We start from the raw sequence: 22,253 nt of genomic DNA on the forward strand, positions 1-22,253 counted from the left end.
GGGTTTTTTTTGCAGGGGAAATGGCCTTCTCCTCAATCTACATTACAAATGGTAATTTTGAGATTAAAAGTCCTTCAAATATTTCAGCACTGCTTCATTTTGCAACTGAGGTATTTGTGGAGAATACCCAAAATACAGAGTTGTTTAAACAACAAAGGTCTTTCCTACTCCTAGATCAAATAAGCAGTAGCAAGTATATAAAAATAGTGTGACTTGGATGATTTTATACAGTTAAATGCAGAGTTTTGCATTATTAAGTAGGAATGGTCATTATTTTACTATAGTGGCTATTTAACAAGCTATATTATTTTTCTGATAAAGTAAATATTTTTGAAATGCACTCCATGTTCTATAGAGAAGCCTTAAACAACCAGGGGAACAATGGAACCTTCTAAATATACTTATTTTTCCTTCAACAGGGTGCAGAAATGTTCTGAAATCAATCATATGAACCCTCACAATCTAGCCATGGTGTTTTCTTCATGCTTATTTCAAACCAAAGGGCAGACTAGTGAAGAAGTCAATGTAATTGAAGATCTAATTAAAAATTATGTGCAACTTTTTGATGTAGGTATCTTTATTGAAAGTAGCCTGACTGCTCCACTATTAGACATGCTAAAATATAGAAATCTTAAAGTTAGAGATGGTCTGGTATTCATTATACTGTCTGAGGAGATGCAGGGATGTTGAACTCTAATTCAGCGGACATGGTTAATTGCCTGCTTTAAATTTCATTTTCTAGATAGCTTAGTCTGTGTAGGAATTACTATTTTTATAGGATTGCTGTGAGATATTTTCCAGAATGGTGCACGCTTTTCTTGCTGACACTGCTGACAATCTTAAGAAAATTTCGAGATGATAACTATTAAAAGTAATACTTCAATTCAGTTTTTATAGCCATGGTCAGAACTGAGGCATGGAAGAACTGAGTCTCTGAACTGTGATTACAGTAAGGATTTTAGAGAAAACAGTGTTGGGTTCCTTGAGCCTTGAAGGAACCGAAAGCATACTGAATCCAACTGGATTGAAAAGATACTACTAGAAGCAATTTGTCATAGCCATTTTGGTTTAGAGTGTACTGTATCACTGTAACATTCTGTGTGGCAGTTTTTAATACAATCCTCTCCTAATGTGTATTGGTAAAGTTTATCATAATGATCCCATCGCTGACTGACTATTTTTGACTACTTGGCACAGCTGGCACAGCTCACTATATGAGCATAATTATTTGTATTCTTACTAATTGTTATTCCTCTTGTATTTGTATTTATTAGTTTATTACATTGAAATACTGTTTGCTAGTTAATAGTATAATTTTTTATACTAGCTTATAGCTATTAACTGAACAAAAATGATCAAATTTAAACAGATAAATGAAGACCAGGTCAAACAAATGGATATAGAGAACAGCTTTATTACCAGGTGGAAAGATACTCAGGTAAGTGGCAAAAATAAACTGGTATGCAAATACTTTTAACAAAGAGTATTTAGTTGTTTATAGATTTTTTTTATATACCTGGATATCTAAATATATATTCCTGGGCTTGCACAGTGACTAGTGTTGTTAACTAAAGAACTAAGGAACATATGAGGAGGCATAAAATGCTAAAGCAAAACAACTTTGTGTAAAGCATACTGTGGAATTATCCTAGTGTTTAGGACAGAACATAACTTAGAAGTGGTTGTGTGCTTTTGCTATGTTACATAAATTGTAGTAGAAGGAAATGATCAACATTTACAAGTGTGAAAATGATGACCCATCATGTGGAATTTTAATTGTGCATATTAAAAAAATTCAAGTGTATATTAATACTTCTATTATTTCATGACCTTTGGGTACATGCTGTCTGTCTTTGTTAATGAATGACAATCCCTATGAGTTTAAAGTATCTGAATCTTTTTGCCACGTGCTGTTTTGTGGCCACATATGGAGCCTCAAAGTATAAATATTATTGTGGGATGCTTCAAACACATACAAACATGGTTACTTCAATCAAACTGAACTTCAGGAAACAGTATACAAAACCAGGAGATCTTAAGCTGCTTAATATTCTAGAGTTCAGTATTACCTGTAACAACTTTTGAATAAAATGAGAATTGGTAAGAAACAACGAAGTGATAGTATATTTCACTGTCTGAATGGCTTTTGTGTGCAATCCTAATTAAAGCAAAAACTGTTAAGCTTAGACCAAGATAGGTCATTGCCAGAGGTAAAGGGGAGTGTAGGGTGCTCACAGACTTCTTCAGGAATCTGAAGTAGTCGAGGAGAGTCTTGCAGTAGTTCTGGAGCATATGGGTGTGGTGGTTTTACTCAGGTGGGCAGCCGAGCTCCACCACAACCGCTCTCTCACTCCCCCTCTCCTCAAAGAGGAAGGGGGAGAAAATACAACACAGAGAACTCGAGGTTTGAGATAAGAAAGGTTTAATTAAAGGGAAAGGGAATGGGAGGAAAAAAAACAGAGACAAAAGAAGCAATCAGTCCGCGCGGAAGCACAGAGAGAGGAAAAATTATTCTCTACTTCCCATCAGCGAGCGGTGTTCGGCCACGTCCTGGGAAGCAGGGCCTCAAACGTGTAGTGGTTGTTCAGGAGGAACAGCCCCCTCCCCCACGAGAGCCCCCCCTTTTATTGCTGAGTGTGACATCAGGTGTTATGGAATATCCCTTTGGTTGGTTTAGGTCAGCTGCCCCAGCAATGTCCCCTCCCCATCACTTGCCCACCCCCAGTCTGCTGGCTCTTGGGGGCTTGGAAGGAGTCCTGATGCTGTGCCAGCACTATGCAGCAATAGACACAACACTGGAGTGATATCAATGCTGTTCCAGCTACGAGTGCAGAGTACAGCACTGTGTGGGCTGCTGCAGGGAAAAGGTGACTCCAGCTCAGACAGACCCAACACAATGGGGCTTTAAAAATTAATAGAAAGGTAACAGAAAAGAAGTAGGGCTGCCTGAACCCTACCAACAAGTTTTGTTATAGTTTTAATTATGTCTTTGAAGAAAGGAGTCTTGCAGATCCACATTGAATGTTCTGTGCATTGCTGTCTTGAGTCTTATTTTTTTCATATTTCCTTCTTGTCTGGGATAGAGTGGCATGAAGGTTTCTAACTGTGGCACTGCTGTGAATGTGTGTGTGTAAAAAGTAGAATGCCTATTTCTTCCTTTTGGTGCCTGACAGGTAGTGGCCTAGTCACTGGGAAATATTAAGTTCATTACTAGCGTCTCTCTTGCAGAATGGAAACATCTGCCTTGATAATGTAACAAAACAAAAAACAACACAGATATTCTCTAAAAGCATTCTGCAAGGTAGGGGGTTAAAGTATGGAATTTATTAATTCCTGGCTACATGAAAAGGACCTTTTACTGATATTTGAGAATAAAATCTTGAATGGTGGAGATGCACAGACTTTTAAGTACATTACATTATTTTGTATGCTCTTTAGAACAACAACAAAGAAATAATGTTACAGCTTTGTTACACTATTTACATTTTCCTGGCAGCTTTTGGGAAGCTTTCATGGTTAAATGTTCATGATGCCTTTGGAGAAATTAGGAAGATCTGAGAGAAATTATATGGATACAAAAAGGGACAGTAAAGACCCATTAATTAGATATGGAGAAAAAATAAGAAAGTAAACTGAAAGGCTGCTGAGTAACTTAATAACTTAGGAGCAACTGCTGGTTAGGTGCGTTTGGCTAAAACTGGGGCTACAAGGAGTATAAGAGAAGAACCATTTAAAATGGTTTTGTTTGGTATTTTCTCCACCCCAGGTAACACTGTAAAATCACCTTTATGAGGTGTATTGCATTTGGAAGGCTGCCTATTGAAGAAAAAGGGATGTTTGCATTTCTTTTTTTTTAATAAATCTCTAGGTTTTCTAAAATTGCCACCGATTTTAATAAAAGCTACCAGCAAAACTAGTCTTTATAGTTTAAAACTACAGTATCAAATTGTAAACTTCATGAATAATTGGGCTTGTTTGGATTGGTTTCACTAGGACTATCCAAGTTGATGGGAGGTGAAGCTATAGAAAGATTGAATTGGAATTTTAACTCTCCTTATTTTGATCACAACAAATTCTCTACTGTTAATAATCATTGTTCTGAATTAATGGTTGCACCTACTCTATTAACAGACTCAGTCTTGATTCTCATAATACTCGTGGTTAAGCTTTAAATTCTTTACCAAAAATAATATCACTTTAACCTTAAAGATGAAACAAATCCTATTCAAACAAAATCTCCTATCTCATCACAGAATTGTCTAGGCTGAGACCACGTAGTCTAACCCCTTTGTTCATGCAGAACTGCTGAGAACAGCTTGCCTTGGACCATATCTAGTTAGTTTTTGAATATCTCAAAGGATAGAGACTCCACAGCCTCTCTGGGCAACTTGTTCCACTGCTTGACCACCTTCACAGTTAGGACAAAAAACATATATGTAAAATTGAATTTCATGTGTGTTTTTCAGGGTGGTGGGGAACACACCACATTTGTGCCCATTGCCTCTTGTCCTGTCACTGTATACCTTTGAAAAGAGTGTGGTTTGTTTTTCTTCATTCCTTCCCATCAGATGTTTGAACACATAGTTAATATCTAGCAGTAGTTTACTTTACTGGTTCTGAGCAGCCCAACACTGAACACAGCACTTCAGTACTGGCAAGGCCACACCTGAGTAGAGAAGGATCACCTCCCATGACTTGCTTGTAGTGCTTCGCTTAATGCAGCCCTGGAGGCTGTTTTCCTTTTCTGCAAGGGTGCAGTGTTGGATCATTAATGTTGAATGCTAGAACATCAAGGACCTTCTCAGCAAAACTGCTTTCCAGCTTGTTGCCTTCTAACCAGTGTGTGCTGGTACTCCTCCCCAGTTGCAGGACTTGCATTTCCCCTTGTTGAACTTCATGAGATTCATCTGTATCAGCTATGTATCAGCTAGTGCTCCCAGTTCAGTACCATCTGCTGACTCTCTGGGGATGTGCCCTGTCCCATTATCAAGATCATTAGTGAAGATTATTGGACTCCTGACTTCTTAGACACTTTTTAGTCTGTCTACTTGTTTACTCTGTATTTTGTATGCTTCTCTGTAATGACGTTATGGCAGACACCATTGAAGTTTTTACTAAAGCTGAGGTAAATACTGCTATCCTTTCATTTGCTTGTATCTTCACTGTATAGGGCAATTGGTTTGGTCTGAGGTGAGGCTGACCAGCCTGTAGCTTTCTGAATCTTCCTTCTTGTCCTTTTTGATGATGATATTGACATTTGCTCTTCCCTGATCTTCAGGATCCTCTCCCAGTTTCCATGACTCTTCAAAAATAGTTGAGTCACCTTACAGTGACATCATCTAAATCCTTCAGCATTCATGGGTGCTGTTTGTCAGGCCCCATGAACTTACATATATCCATTACTATTTAAGTGTTACTTAATCTGGGCCTCCTTCACCGAGAGTAAGTCTTCCTTGCTCCAGACTTTCCCTCTGGACTTAAGAGGATGGGATTCCTGAAGGTTGGAAAGATGGAGGCAAAGAAGGTGTTGAATACTCTGGCCTTTTCCATGTAATTTGTCACATATTCCCTTGTTCCATTCAGCAGGAAGCCCATGTTTTCCCAAGTCTCCCTTTTGCCATTTATGTACTTGTAGAATCCTTTCCTTCACATCCATAGCCAGATTTAACTCCAGGTTGGTCCAGCTTTCTTTTCTAACCTTATTCCTGCACAACTGGGTAGCTGTTCTACATACCTCTTGGGTTGTCTGCCCCTACTCCTAACTCTTGTATTCCTTTGTGTGTCTGAGTTCAGCTTATCCAGCCAGACTTCATAAATACAAAAAGGATAATTTGCAGTGCTTTCTAGTACTTAGGATGGCCTTTCACTGCTGCCTCTGAAATTTTATGTTATTATATAGTACGCAACTGTCAATTTTTTTTCTCATTTGTTCTTAACACATTGCTAGAATTGTCAGCTTTTAGTTTCAGAGAGAATATTTGTACAAATAGAACTTTCAAAGCTGAAGAAAATGTCACTTCCTACTTTAGTTTAAAGGGAGAGAAAGAACTAAAAAGAAATGGACTAGGAGTTGCATTTAGATGTACGACTTTGAAAATCTATTTCTTTTCATCCCATGAGGAAAAAACAGTTCCTCAAAGGATGCAGTAAATAAGTGCTAAATACAAAGTACCAGAGAGTTTCAACTGGACTGGAGAGTTTGTGGGCTTGGTGTACTGCATATAACATATCAGGAATAGTGTAGCCAGCAGGACCAGGGAGGTGATTGTTCCCCTGTACTCTGCTCTGGTGAGGCCACATATTGAGTACTGTTTTCAGCTTTGGGCCTCTCAGTACAAGAAGGACATTTGAGGCCCTGAATGTGTCCAGAGAAGGGCTACGAAGCTGGTGAAGGGCCTGGAACACAAGTCCTGTGAGGAGCGGCTGAGGGAACTGGGGTTGTTTAGTCTGGAGAGGAGGAGGCTCAGGGGAGACCTTATTGCTCTCTACAACTACCTGAAAGGGAGGCGTGGGGAGCTGGGGGTTGGCCTCCTCTCTCAGATAACTAGTGATAGGACTAGAGGGAATGGCCTCAAGTTGTGCCAGGGGAGGTTTAGGTTGGAAATGAGGAGACATTTCTTCTCAGAAAGAGTAGTCAGGCATTGGAACAGGTTGCCCAAGGAAATGGTGGCATCACCATCCATGGGCTGTGTAAGGTTGGACTTGGTGCTTAGGGACATGGTTTAGTGGGTGATGTTAGTAGTAGGGTGGTGGTTGGACCAGATGATCTTGAAGGTCTTTTCCAACCATAATGATTCTATGATCGCTGACATTAAATTTCACCTAATCACATTACCCACCTGTGTTCTCTGTAAATGTTTGCTCTATTCAATACTGCATTTCCAGATAATTTTTAGAGAAAGTTCTGTTACACTACAGCTATGATATCTGTCTCAGCATTGTGCTTTTTTTTTTTTTTTTTTTTTTTTTATGAGGTCTTGCATTTGTGTACCATGAGGAACTGTGAAAGTCTGAACATCTTTGGTGCATGAGAGCTAACCTTGCCTGAGGTGCACTTCTCCACAACTTTACAATCACCTTGAATAACTTAGAACCTATTTGTTATGGCACTGGCTTGGAAAAATGAATTCACATTACTGCCTGTGGGCTCATTCTCAGTATATCCTGAATGAGTTTTTGATAAGACAAACAAAGCTCTTCAGCTTTACCAAGGTGTCACCAAGGAACCTTGGGTACCACGTTTAAATAGAAAAAGTGAATTCCTTGGGCACGCATGTACATAAATGATTGTTTTAAGGTTTGCTACTGTGAAATTAAAGACCAAAAAATCTGGTTAGTTCCTTTTTGCATTGCTCAAGACCTTATATGAACAAAAGATTTATATTAAAGTGGCAAGCAGCATGGATTTCCATGTGAACCGCTACACAAAGGAAGAATACATCAGAAGTACCTGTATATTGGAAAATCTCAAAGTGAAAAAGAAGCAGAAAAATAGGCTTTTAATGAAAAAACATTACAGTAAATTACCCCCTCTTCTTCTTTTCTATAAATATGTTACCGTTAAGTCTTAATAGACATTTTATGCTATATTATTTGTATTGTCTAGGCAAAATGGATGTTTGCTATAAATTGTGTGCATTGATTTATAGCTTTATGCTTTAAAATGGACTCAATTGGGAGAAAATGGAAAGTAGTATAGAAGATAATTGACTTCTCTGTTTCTCAGACAGGACAGTGATCCTAACCAAAAGCTGTCATTGATGTTTCTCTCCCTACAAAGATAATAAGTAATGGAAAATTCCTAGAACAAAATTGGTCACTAAGGCAGTTTAAAATTGGGCATCTGAAGTAATTCCTACTTGAAAAACATCAGTTTTCACTATTTGTTACATGTTTCCTCAATCTGTTATGAGGAAAATAAGTAATTGAGCTGCTGGATTGTATTAATTAATCTTTGTCAATATTGTATCAGAAAACATGAAATGGTGAGTTTGAGTTAGAAAATTATTTTGGATCTTATCAAGCCACTGGTATCTTTACTCTGCGTGGCATTTCCTGGAAAAAGAGTGATGACAAGTCAAGCTAGCAAGTATGAACTCAGGAGACCTTAGTTATTTAGGAACACTTGCCTCAGAGAGATGATGGCCTTATTCTTTTTAACTTTCTAAACAAGCAGTAGACATTAGAACAAAACTTGTACTTTTTCATAATTGATAAACTGAAGTTTGAACTGCCTTTAAGGTTAGGAAATGCATTCTCTCTTTTCAGTCAGCCTGTTGCCCCTATTTGGACTCCATTCCTCAGCTGTTTTACTCAAGAGCCTGATTTCCATTTGTGGCAATTTGATTGCAACTATGAACATTTTCCCCCTCTGAATTAAGCTGTGGAACATTTTGTGCCAGTTACCGATTTTTCTGTAGCAGGCAATTTTAATGCTACTAGCGTTTCAATTTAAAAATACATTTTTCTGAAATTCCATCTGCACATAACATATGAAATACATGTGTGCTTAATGTCTGGGACCACTTCAATACAGAAGGGAGTGAGTCTGATCAAAGCTGGGGCAATTGCTTTTATTCCAAAGTATTTACTGCTTAATGCCCCCTGATTAATGAAGCTGCTTCTAGGTGGTTACAAGGATGTTTTGAGATTTTATATACAATTTTTCCCAAGAGGAATCCAACATTTCCCTGACTGTGCCTGTTGTCATTAGCAGGATTGGTTGGCAAAACATATTAGATGGTGGATAGTCAGCTGAATATGAGCCAGCAGTGTGCTCAGGTGGCCAAGAAGGCCAACAGCATCCTGGCTTGTATCAGAAACAGTGTGACCAGCAGGGCTAGGGAGGTGATCGTCCCCCTGTACTCAGCTCTGGTGAGGCCGCACCTCGAGTACTGTGTTCAGTTTTGGGCCCCTCGCTACAAGAAGGATATTGAGGTGCTTGAGTGGGTGCAGAGAAGGGCAACGAAGCTGGTGAGGGGCCTGGAGAACAAGTCCTACGAGGAGCGGCTGAGGGAGCTGGGCTTGTTCAGCCTGGAGAAAAGGAGGCTCAGGGGCGACCTTATCGCTCTCTATAGGTACCTCAAAGGAGGCTGTAGCGAGGTGGGGGTTGGTCTGTTCTCCCACGTGCCTGGTGACAGGATGAGGGGGAATGGGCTTAAGTTGCGCCAGGGGAGTTTTAGGTTAGATGTTAGGAAGAACTTCTTTACTGAAAGGGTTGTGAGGCATTGGAACAGGCTGCCCAGGGAAGCGGTGGAGTCACCATCCCTGGAAGTCTTCAAAAGACGTTTAGATGTAGAGCTTAGGCATATGGTTTAGTGGGGACTGCTAGTGTTAGGTCAGAGGTTGGACTCGATGATCTTGAGGTCTCTTCCAACCTAGAAATTCTGTGATTCTGTGAGATGGACCTGGGCTAATACTAAGTTCTTTTGAAAAAGTATGACCTTCCTCTTTTTATACTGTTTTACAGTATTAGCTTCTATCATGAATACCAAGTGCATATTACTCAGAATTTCAGAAGGTTGCATTATATTCATGCACACATTTTAAATTTTACCGGGCTTGGCCATATACTCTTGTTTAAAACTGCTGCTGTTTAAAAGGAAGAGCATTTCCTTCATCAGGCAGAGATGCCTTCGTCAATGCTATGACCCCAGCCAAGTGCTGTTAACTATACTTCTCAGTACAGACCTGAGATAGGGTTAAGCATCTTCAGAGTAGAATGGCTAGGTGGGACAGTGTATCTTTGAAATATCTTCCAATATTTCAGTGAAATGAAGGAGTATGCTGAAACCTATTCTTCTCAGCTGCTTTCTTCCTCTGGGTCATTGCCTGTAATCATATAGCCTCTGAGCAGTTTGCAAGGCCATGCATATGCAAGACTTGAATTTGCAGACCATATAGCCTGGACACTGGACTTGTGCTAGCTCTTTGGGAACTTTTTTGGATGGCCTTCCAGCTACTGGTGAAATTGACAACATAGTGCAGAGTGATTTAACAGCACGGGTGGCTGGCAACTTAAACATCAAGCAACTATAATTAAGAATTCTGTGTAAGAATCCTTTCCATTTAATATCTGATTGTCTGACATTATTGCATCAAAATGTACATGTGTTTGCAGGGGAAATCAGTGTTGCAAATACTTAATAGATTTGAATATATAAGTTGCTGTAGAAAAATTATCTCCAGGCTGGTCTTGCAGAATGCTCAGAGAAGAGCAACTAAAACAAATTTCTGTTGAAGGCCTGGAAGTTCTTATGTCTGAAATGTCATTGCAGTTCCTTTCCAGGTGGCACTTCATTAGCCACTCTTCATTTTCTGTCCACTATATACTTAGGCCAGCTGTTTCTGTTTGCTGCTGTAATTTACAGCACATTTTCTCTCCATACGGTTGTTTACATGAGCCCAGTGGAAATCAAATGTCAGCTTCATTTTTTTTTCTAACCTTTCTCTGTAATACCATCTGAAAAGCAAATTTTACAACTAAATGAGCTTTTTTTGAGTCTATGCCACTATAATTAAGAAGCTTTCTTCAAAGTAGCTTTGTAATGTTTTTCCTCACAAATGTTTCCATTAGTTTTCTATTCTCAGAGGCTAAACTAACTTTAACAATCTGGAAAATGGTGACTTTAATGTTTTATAAAATTGAGTGCTGCCATTTATTTTTCCATGGAAATGTAGTTTAAGCTTCTGTAAACTAGTCAAAATGTATCTTAAAGCTTGCCTGTTCTTATCATTTTTTCCATATCTTACTCTGCATATAATGTAGTTTTTACTTTTCTTGGCCTCTTCCTTTGAATTTTATTAATATGTAAATAAGTAAAATCACTACAAATACTGTTCTCAGAGTCGACACAAATTGGTATTCTTAATGTAAATTTCATTAATTTTTTATATTGGCAACTTAATAAAAGGATACACCTGCTCAAAACCAGTTTTCTACCTTATTTTTTCTTCCCATGTACTGATCTTCATCACAGTTTTAGTTTTAGAAAGTATTTTTATTACTGGGCTGAACTGCAATCTTTTGAAGACACGTATGATTACATTGCAAGGGAACTTGAGCAGGCAAGGAGCTAGACACTTTTAACTGTATAAAAGTAAGTAATTTCTCATCTAAGAAGGTAATTTTATTGCCATAGATGAGCAAACCTAGCAACGAGAGAAAAATACTATATTCTTTCACCTGAATTAACTTTTTTTTCCTTGATCATAAAATGCTGAATTTACTGTCTTCTGAGTTTCTGTGTAAGGCTCATATTATTAGATGTTCTTAATTATGTATATTAAACTATTATGTAATATATTTTGCTTACATTTGCGTGTCATCTAATTATTCCGTGGTAGCTTTTACATAAAAGTTTGGGTATCTGGTCTAAAAAAATCAAAAAGCTATCTTTAATAGAGGTTGATACCAAGAACATGTGTTTTGATTCCTTTTTTAAACATGTGATGACAAGTTTTCATTGTGATTAATAATCATAAATATAGTCTTCGTAGTAATGAGTCCCAGTTATCTGGGTGTATACAAATGACTTTGGGACTGTAATATTCTGGTATTAGTAATTTTTCCTCTCATTTTTAACGGACTCATTTTATTTTTTGCTGCTGTCCTTTTGTATTTCATGGTCTTAAATTCTATTAATCTGTTTTGGCTCTGAAATGAGCTTGGCTTGTTTAAAGCAGAATTATGTTTCTGATGGTTTAAGCTACTAATACAGCCTAGTGTGTTACCACTAGTGTGCTAGATACTAGTACACTCATGTCAATTTTAAAGTTCTGTATATGTCATCTGTAGTTTTCCCACTTGAACATATATTGGTTAAGTCTGTTTCTTGAATATATGAATACTTTGGATTTAGTCAGGGTTTGAATTTTTCCTTTGAATCTGAGAATATGATTTTTCTTTCCTTTTGCTAATGAATGTAGTGCAGACTTTCCAGTTGGCATGTACTTGGGGAGTGTTTTTTAGACAAGGGGGAAAGAAGTTCATGTTTAGTAGGTTCTAGCACATCTGCTAAATAATCTTTTTACTTTCCCAGTTTAAAAGATTATTTTAAATATTTGTTAAGACTTTTTTGTATTTTTGTTGTTGCTTTCCTTCAGGTTTCCCAGGCTGGAGATTTGCTGATTGAAGTTTATGTGGAAAGAAAGGAGCCAGACTGTAGTATTATAATCAGGGTGAGAATACAGAAGTGATTTTAAACAAACACTTTCTCATAAAGTATGTAAAATATATTTTCTTACTTACTTTTGTAACTACGTATGAAAGTATGATTTTGTATCTATCACTATTATTTTAAAACTATTTTATTATCCGTGTACCTAAATTTTATGAAGACTTTTTAATGTGCATTTTTAAAGAGAAGGTTATCATCCAATTTCAAAGCAGAGACATCCTCCTTTAGTTTTATTGCAGTATGCAGTGGTATAAATTTTCATTGTCCTATGGCTGCAACGCAAGTTGCAAATTAACAAGTACCCAGTGAATGCTGTTTCTTAAAATAGGAATATGCATTACTGGGATTAAATAAAAACAAAAGAAAAAAAAAAAAGTAATCTGTATTATTTTTAGTGATTTCCAGCTCTGTGAATCCCAGCATTATTTATTTTATTTTTTATTTAGCAAACTCAAGGAGGAAGACTTTAGAGGAAAAAAAAATCAGAAAACAGTAAGTGTAATACATTATAAACTGACACGATTTGTATTACAGGTATCACCTTTGACAGAAGCAGAAGAATTAACTAATGATGTTTTAGGAATCAAAAACATTACTCCCAACAAAGATGACATCTGGGCTGCTTTTGAAGTACTTGAAAATGGAGAGCTAGGTTAGTGATTCTTGTTCATCAAATTTTTATCGTTTTCAAGATTTAACATATCAAAAGGTTATTTAAAGAGTTACTTAAATTTTTTATAGAAATTAAAAAAAATAGCTTTCATGCTGTTTTATATCTGGGTACTGTGACATCTGCATGATTTCTTTCTAAACTTTGTCAGAATTAATTCAATGAGTTGTTTTTAAATGCTTATAATTTGGTGATCAAAAAAAATTTTCTTTATTACTTTGGCTTACAGTTCATTAGCCATCAGCTACAGAAAAATACGTCTTGCCAATGAATGACAAGTAAGAAACATATTTTCAATAGGTTAGTAGTTGACTGAATAAGGAATAACGTTTTCCAGAAAATTGAATGAGAAAAATCTATGCAATACTTGGGGAAAAGGACCTTTTTTATTTTTAATTTAGTCAGTTATTTAAGTGTGTAAACAAACAAAAAAAGCATAAGGTTGTGTAATCCTGTGTTTATTGCCATTGGCATTGCGTAGAAAACACACCCTTGAAACATTTGTTTTACAGTTCTGCTTCCAACAGAGGCAAAAGTCACAAGGTCACAATGTTCACGAACCGTAAAAGCTTTCAACGTTGGGATTGGTTTATGCATGTTGGAGCCTGAACTTCATTATTAGAGAGATTCAAAATAATAATAACAAATCCCGCAATTTTTAAACAATTTATTTTGATGAATTATCAGTGTCCCCTGATTTTTGAAAAATACCTGAGGGACAGAAATATACTTTTAGTAAAAAGCAGCCTCTATTAGCGTTTCATGCTAAGTTGCTTTTAAACTGAATGGTCCTGGCACCTCTTTTCATTTTACAGTCTTGTGGTGATGCTACATAGACTTGTGACATAGGGTTCATTTCCTGATTCACAGATGTGGGTGTCAACTGACAAACAATGCTAGCATCTGTTATCTTTGGAGGAGTCCTGATGACTCTAGAATTCTTATGTCTTTTGATTGAGTAACGGAGGCTTGAAGAAGGATTTTTTATTTTATTGATCTTGATATATAACACCGGAAAATGAAAGCTAAACTAGATATTGTCAAGAGAATGTAAAAGGAAGTACAAAAGAAAGGCCTTATGGCAGATTCTTGGGGTATTTGCATATAACAATCAGTGTTCTAGTGTGAACTGGAAAGGTTTTTTAAGTTAGTTACTGTGAGAATGGCAAAATTAAGTTAACAGAGAGACACTGCTGGCTCTATATTGGTTTATCAGTATTGTTAAGGAATTCAAATGTATCCTATTCAAACAAGAGATTTACAGAGCACAGTAGAAAATGACATAGCAAAAATAAAACAAAACTTGGAGCAAGCCAAGTCCTAATTCAACACCTACCTCCAAGTAGTCGAGACTATGTTGGTGAAATGTCTCCTTCATGGATCCTTTTGTGGAGGAATCATCAGAACAGGCAAACTAAATGAATAAAGCTGAAAAATAATGCATATAGTAACAGGCATTTACCAGGGAAGACTCCACCGGTATTATGGCTGAATCTGGCAGATTTTCAGAAGCCTGAAACAGAAAGAAAATAACAGAAAATTGGTTCTATGTAATATTTAATTTAAATATGTCACAAAATAACCAAAAATGAGTCTTTGCTGTTGTTAAGTTGTTCTTACTAGCATCAGCTAACAGGTATCATTGAATGGTACATTATTGAAATCATTTACAGGTAAGTTGTGATTTTAACATGTCATGACAGAAACAAAGTTTGTTTATTTGTTTCAAATGTTCATTAGACCATAGTGCATTTATGACATAAATTAATTTTCTCATAGTGTTCCCGCTGTAGTCTGGTACCTGTCCATTACATGGTGATACTGGTTCATTGCACTCAATCCTGAAGTTTTATGAGAGTTACGTTACTTTTTTTTTTTTTTTTTTTTTTTTTTTTAAGACTTACTGCCCTAAGGATGAACCCTAAGAAGTCAGGAAAATTAGATGCTTATATTTTGTAAAAAGTAATTTTCTCCTGATATTTATTGCTGCTTCAGACTAAAATGACTGGTTTTGGATATTTACCAGCATATGATGACCTAAGTAAGAGGGTAATTGGATGCATGTGTTGACTTCTTGCTGTTTGAAATACTGAAATTGCAGTATTAAATATCAACTAGATTATTTGCATATAGAAATTTTGAAATAATTGATAATTTTATCTAACCTAATGCAGAATGTACAGTACCATATGCTTTTACAAAATAGGGTGTATATTTTTTTAGTGATTTGTGCTTGATGGATAGCTTGTAAATGAGGTGTGTTGCCAGTAAAATAGCTAATGCATTTCAGCATGATGATTTATGTACCATGTAATCCATGATGACAGATGGTCTTAAATGTAACTATAAATACGACAGTAGGTGTTTACTCTGGGAGTGCTGGTGTTCTAGGAAGATGTGGTGATTTGCCAGTGTTTCTTGCCTTTGATTTGTCAAGTTACTCTCCTTAAAATGGATTTTTCTTTCTTGCACAAAGGCAACAAGTTGTTTTTAACTTTGTCGCATCAAAGAGTTGACTGTTTCCCAGAAGTTGAAAAGAAATATAAAAAGTTGGACCATTTAAATCAAAAGGGCCAGAAGAAATCGAGTTATAAAGTGGTGATTGGTATTTTTGTTAGGCTGCTTTGTTGTTATGTCTGAACAACAAAATCTTTACTTAAGTGATATAACAAGTCTATAGGTAAGGTAATTGTTTTGCATTGCAAACCAACCGCTGTTTTTCTCAGCCACTTAGCAGTGTGTTGTTTTGGCTGCTGCTTTCTGGAGCCCTGGTGTTCAGGAAAATGTGTTCTGCTAGAGCATGGTGCTGGACAGTCTCAAAGCAGCTGTTGACATTTCAGACTCATCTACCGAAGCAGAAGTGAAAAATGAGATTATGGCATCATCCTATCCCATCAGTGCCCAAGAGATACAGGGCTAGACTGCCTGACCCTACGTGACAGTGTCACACAAGCGTGACTTTCCAGGAGTTGTACTCAGCTTTTCTCAAGTGTTGACCCACATAAATTTGTAAGCAAATGGGAGCTTGGAATCTGTGGAAAAATCACTTTTTGGAGTGAAAATGCATCCACTGCTCTAGTTGCGTCTTGCAAAGCCGTTGTTGAGGTTTTGTGCTTTCCATAGGTGCTTACTGCTGAGAGTCCTTGGGTGTGTTCATGGAGGAGCAATTATTTAGAGACCGGTACCTTATAGAGGGAAACTGCTGTGGACTCTCTCTCCATCCACATCAGGATTGCCTAGTGTGATACCAGAGACTGCGCTGCAGTGTATGTCGCTTTCATATTTCTGCTGGATCTGGTAATGTGCATTTAGGGCCTGTTAGCAGTGTCTTCCCAAGTTTCACTTGTATATGAACTGTAGTTTGTAGAATAGAGTACTGATTGGGCTTTTGTATCATGCTTCTGTATCACTCCAGTGTTTCAATCCTATGGAAGGGTATCAGGGTTTCTCTTTTTTAGGGTGGATGTGTTGTCAAATATATGTTTCAGCAACCAGTGTGTTAAAGTGCCCTCACACAGTCTAGTCACACTTTCATCAATTTGTATTTTAATCTTGTTCTCTTCACCTGGGGTTGGGATTTAAAAGTGCAAGTCTGGAAATTCCCCAGCCACATCAATAGGGAGAAGAACCAGTAAAACTAAATGCTTTCACTTTCATTTCAAAGGAATGTAACAAAACGAAGGGTCTGCCTTAGCCTGCTTTGGTCTTTAACAGACAACACAACCTATGCCAGTACTTCTTTTTTTTCCGTTATGCTCCAAATTAGTTTTCTGTTGTTGTTTTGTGTGTGTTTTTTTTGGTTTGTTTCTTGTTTACGTGTGTTTTTTGGATGTGTATGTGTGCGTGTTTTTTCACAGAACGTTAGTAGCTGTGGTGATTGACTGCTGTCTGATTGTATTTACATATTCCCTGTGATAATTTCTAACCTTTATATTAGTTCGAAAAGAGTGTTTTAGTATCTCTACTGAAGGAAATACTAATAACTAAATACAAAAGAATTGTTGAACATTTGACTTTTGTTTCTTCAGTTTGATACTCATTACCTAAGCAGATCTTGCCACCAAGGGTGTTGCTGCAGAAAGTCAATGAAATGCTTAATTGCCTTATTTTGAAAGCATGTTCTTCTGTAGCTTAAAGTGAATGAAACAAACAGTGCACATGTAACTTCTAGGGGTCTACAGTCTTGATTTTCTTATTTCAGCTCCTTTTTTTTTTTTTTTTTTTTTTTTTTTTTCCCCTGGGCATTTTTCAGAACGTCCACTGCATTATACAGAGAATGTTCTAGAACAGGTTCTCCACTGGAGTTCACTACCAGAGCCTGGCACTGCATATCTGATAATAAAGAGATTTCTAACAACAGACATGATGAAACTCTACAGTGGTATGTATCTTTTGTATATATCCTCTTGTGTTTGTTGTTTGTTTTTTTTTTTTTTTTGTAAATTAGGTATTTCATGTAGAAACACAATTCTTTTATAGATGTCTTTATATAGATTCTTATGTGTTCCAGAACACCCAAATTACCAGTATTTTATAGAAGTTTCTGTTTTACTAAGGGTTATGCTGACTTTCTTGTAGAACAAAAACTACATCATTTCTGTGTTTTAGAAACTATAAGCTCTGCCATGTGAGCTTACGTGAACAGAAACCCTGCATTCTGCTCACAGTTTGTGAACTGTGGAGCTTGAGACTACTGTTTGAGACTGCTTGAGATTACAGTACAATTCTGCACAGTCCTTCCATATATATACTCTGTCTCTATGTGGGTGGACTATATATGTGTATGTATGTGTGTGTATATATATACACACAGTGTGCATACTATGTATTAAGTATGTATATTTTTATATAATTTTATAAAGTATGTTATAATTTCCGTTATGTGTTCCTATGCCTCCAAGCTAATTTGAGTGACTTAAACAACTGAATGACTTATGTACAGCATGTGGCTTTTAAAAAGGATAAGTTTAGATCTGACACTTGAAAGGACATACATGTCAAATTTAAAGTGGAAAAATAAGATTTACAAGCTCCCCCAGTCATTTTTTTTTTCCCTGCATAATACCTGGAGTTAGATCTCCCATGTAGAAATGTGTAGTATTCACTCTGAGGGAAGCAGGAGTTTAGAAGTTAAACATGTCCAGAAATGACTACCCTGTCATTTTAAAGCAGTTGAAATCCTGTGTGTTGTCACTGTGAAACATGCAATGCTGACTTGTGTTGCCTGGTTTAATGCCCAGCTGATTTAATCTAATGACTTATTCAAATATATAATCGCTTTCTCTCTTGTAGATTTCTTACCCATAAACAGAAATATTAATTTCTTCATCAGCATGTCCATTCTGTCTCAATTTCAAGAAGTAAAAGTTATGCTGTTTTGCTTATGCTTCTGAAAGTAATAGCTTTCTTTCATCATTCTCTTTTCCTGTAAAAGCATGTTCCACAGATATGAACAAACCTTAACGAGGGTGCTGTTCATGGCTTTTATGTTTGAGTTTCACTATCTCTAAATGTGTTGCAGCAGATACTGAATAGAGAGAAATGGCCTAGTTCATTAAATACTTGATATATGAACTCCCATCACCTCACTATGTGTTCATGTATAATCAGAAAAAGGGAATGGGTCCTAAGGACTGTGCACGAACAACTGCTCTGAGAAAAACGTAAGGACGAGGCTAATGTCTGAAGTTCAATTTACAAAATGCAGTTCTATCTAAAAGGGAGAGCTGCCATTTGCCCTCCTTCTTCTCTTCTGCTTTCTACAACCATTTGTTCCCCCAGCACATTTAAGTAATTGAGTTGGAATCAATTCTTTTCAGTTTGACATTGGTCTAGGCACACTGGTTTTTGATGACTGAATGTTTAAATTTGTCTCATTTTTTGGTATTAAAATAATTAAAACCTTATTAAATAATTTATGTGGGTTTTCTTAGTGGTTTGTAGGGAAAAGTCCCTGCCGTATTGTTAATTTCTGGTATTGATCTCTGCAAACCTGATGTAGCAGAGTAACCTCATGTATAACAAAAATCTTTTCTTGAATGTGAAATTCCCATTTTACGGAGCTTTCATATGGTGAATAGATTTCTAAAGCTTTACTTTTTCTAACTGCTTCTTGTTATAGTAAAATAAAGATGTTTAAAATAACAAACAGTTCTGTAGTCATTTCATCTCAGAGGTTCTGAGACTAGCTTCTAAATTTGCTCTGAAACATTAACAATAATGAGGAGCTAATACACATTCATTAGCTTCAGCAAAACAGTGTATGTGTTGTGTTGGCAAAGATGCAGAGAAGTCTGCAGTGTTCGTCCACATTTTGTAGTTGCAGAAATTTACATGTTTGTTGTTTCTTATCTTGTACCTGTATATGTACGTTTAAAAAAAATAAGTGCCTATTCAAAAAAATAAGTGCCTAGTCAAAAAGAGTTTTAGATCAACATTGTATTTGCATCACTAGATGGTATCAGAGTGAGGAAAGATACAGGATCAGGCCATCAGAGTTGGCCTTCAGTTTCCAGGGGTAGACAGCAGCTGGAGCTTTCCTTCTCAAAGTACAGATGCTGGCATAGGGAGAGGGAGGAAGACCTTACCCTTGTTAGTCTTTTACCCTCTTTATGTGGGTAATTCGTCCTCACTAACTGAGCAGTAGGACTGAGTTCAGATGTCCAATCAATGCTATGTGAAGTGTGGTTTTTAACAGTGGATTCAGCCCATACAAATGGGTGGGTGGCTGTCCTCCTTTTCCGTAAAAACCAGTAGGGCTGTAATCATATTTATGTTTATAATTGAATTCCAGTAATTTCCTTTGTTTCTCTGATTTATATTAGAATCTTACACACTAAATTATGATACTCCAGACCTTTTTTCCTCTGTTAATGTTACCTCAGAGCTTTGTGTCATCAGCACTTTTTTTCCTTCCATAGGCCTTAATAATATATGAAATAATGTTAGTTCAATAGTGAACCTAGAGGAACAACTCTTAGCCTCATTTCATCCTGGCAACTTATCTTTGTCTTCCCTGTCAGTAAAACTTCCCACATTTCCTTTACATAGTAATTTCCTTTACATGGTACTTTCTCCTTTTTTATAACTCTTTCTCATTTTTTCCATTTTAAACAAATTTCTCATGTTGTACAATAGCAAATGTACTGAGACCTAGATGTATATTTTTCTCTTGTCTAGAAATCTGTTTTCCTTATCAAGGGACAAAAACAAACACTTCATTTTGTTTCAGTATTTTTAGAAAATTTGTGGTGATTTTTCCACTTTCCTCCAAACCTTTAGCTATTCTCTCTTGACAATTTATTCTATAGCTTTTGATGCTTGTTGAAGGAGCATTGTCTTTCAAGTGCTGTTCAGAAGGGCAGGCTGTGCATTGTATTTTGGTATAAGAGATGCTTAGTATAGTGTAGTTATATTTCAAGACCCTTTTTCTTTTCCTTACATAAAAGTTTACCATATTCAAGTTCTATTCTATATCAAAATGTGAGGGAATAGATCCACTATAAAGTTTGTGTATAGGTACTTGAATTTTTCCTGGGAAAGAATTGTTTAATTTGAGTGGGAAGCATTGATTTCTGAGAACCAGGAGCTATTATTCAGAGAGATTCTTTGAAACACAAACTTCTGTACTGTATGTGGATCAATCCTGAATGGATTGAGTGCATCTGGTTCCTACTAGCTGCAAAGTTCTGGAAAGCCTTGCATGTTTTGCAAAGTTTATATCTGAAAAATGGTTAGGGCACACCCCAATTATTTTAGATTTATTGTATGAAATACTGGCTTTTAAAGAATACAGAAAATTAAGGTAGAGAACTGTGTTTTTTTTTCTCCTTCAGGCTTTTCAAAGATCTAAGTACTGAGTGTTCCTAGATTTGCTAATGCTGCAAATTTTAGAAATTTTTTTTTTTTTGAGAGCTGTACATAGAAATATAAAATACTCCAATTTGGTACGGATTTGAAAGTGTGCTGTATGTTTTTTTAAAAAATAATAAATGCTCATGATGTTGTGGATTCATTTTCTACTCTGAACATGAAACAAATAGAGTGGCAGTGAGGGAATATGCTCTTTTTTTTTTTTTTTTTTTAACTGTATGTTTGCACAGACAACTGAAGAAATGTAACTTTTGATTTAAATTTTTGATATGTATTGATTCTTGTTCTAGATTCTATCCTAAACTAATGAAAATACTGGGAAATTTTCTTTTGAGATTTTCTTTTAATGGCAAGCGTGCTGATTAGAATGTAGTTTGGCTTTTTGATTAAATCAAAGTTTAACATCTTTTTAATTTACAGTATATTTAAAATATGTTTCATAGGTCCAGTTTGTACAAAGATATAAAGCAAGAGGGAATTGGATTCATGATTTTTAATTCTTATTTTTTTCAAATAATTAGGGTTAGTAAGAGGAATAATGTAATTCAGAGTCTTTAAACAGCAGTTTTTCAGCCAGTGTGAAAAATGGGATTGAGACAGAACTTTTCAGGCTAGCCTCACTACCCTATACAAAAAATAGCAGAATCTTACTCTGAGTTTCATAGTATAACCGGGTTTTGATACATGTGCTTTAAAGTGTATTTAGGTAATCAGATGTTTGAGTCTGATTCTTACTTACCTGCTTTTTTGTGCATGTGCAAGCGTGTATCTAATGCAGTAATTAGTACATATTTCACTATTGGAATGTTGGTGTTCTTCCAAAATAATCACATGTAGAATAACTGTCTACAGGTTCTTTAACAGAAGGGTAAAGAAAGTAAAGATTGAAGGATTTATTTCCGTAATTAAAATATTCATTGTGTCAACATTTAAGAATGCCATCCCTTACTACATAATGAGAGAAAAAAAAAATTGTAGTTTTAGTCTTTTGATAAACAGTAATACTAGGAGCACTTAAACATAGCAGCATCCAGTGTTGTTGTATCTCCTAACAAAAAGCATTTTATTTTCTTGGTAGAGAAAAACGTGAAAGGTAGTGTGAAAGCTGGCTATCTAAAGTACAAAGAAGAACCATCAAAACTACTGTCTGGAAACAAATTTCAAGAGCGTTATTTTGTCTTACGGGAAGGAAACTTGCTTCTTTACAAGGATATGAAGGTACCATGAACTCTTCATCAGTTTAACCATAAAGACTCCTTTAAACTTTCTTTTTCATATAGAAATGAGAAGACAAACAGATAAACACTTATGATAATAAAAAAAAAAATCTAGAACCTGTGGTTTTTATGTTCCTATTTCACAGAGGTTTTAATAAAAGGAGATTGTGTCAGTTGTTGCAATATTACAAGCTTTAAAAAACGTTCAGGAATGTCTACAGCTTGTGCTGTGACTTAGGTTTGTGAAAGCATTCTGTAGTAGCAGTAGTAGATGCAATATGGAGCTTAAGTGAGCTGCATGCTGGGTTTTCGTGG

The 22,253-nt window shown here is 36.3% G+C and overlaps 1 protein-coding gene across 1 annotated transcript in view; it reads left to right on the plus strand.

The window, feature by feature from the left end:
• ARAP2 (ArfGAP with RhoGAP domain, ankyrin repeat and PH domain 2) overlaps positions 1 to 22,253 on the plus strand; it is a gene marked incomplete at both ends in the record, with an annotated part of 116,143 nt that overhangs the window by 78,528 nt on the left and 15,362 nt on the right. The window contains 6 exons of the mRNA XM_084285721.1: positions 420 to 567; positions 1,370 to 1,438; positions 12,106 to 12,180; positions 12,714 to 12,831; positions 17,102 to 17,230; positions 21,800 to 21,939. Of these exons, the coding sequence (XP_084141847.1) occupies positions 420 to 567; positions 1,370 to 1,438; positions 12,106 to 12,180; positions 12,714 to 12,831; positions 17,102 to 17,230; positions 21,800 to 21,939 (679 nt within the window). The remainder of the gene's footprint in view (positions 1 to 419; positions 568 to 1,369; positions 1,439 to 12,105; positions 12,181 to 12,713; positions 12,832 to 17,101; positions 17,231 to 21,799; positions 21,940 to 22,253) is intronic.

Source organism: Netta rufina (assembly GCF_964035555.1).
Source record: "Netta rufina genome assembly, chromosome: 4".
Taxonomy (NCBI): Eukaryota; Metazoa; Chordata; class Aves; order Anseriformes; family Anatidae; genus Netta; species Netta rufina.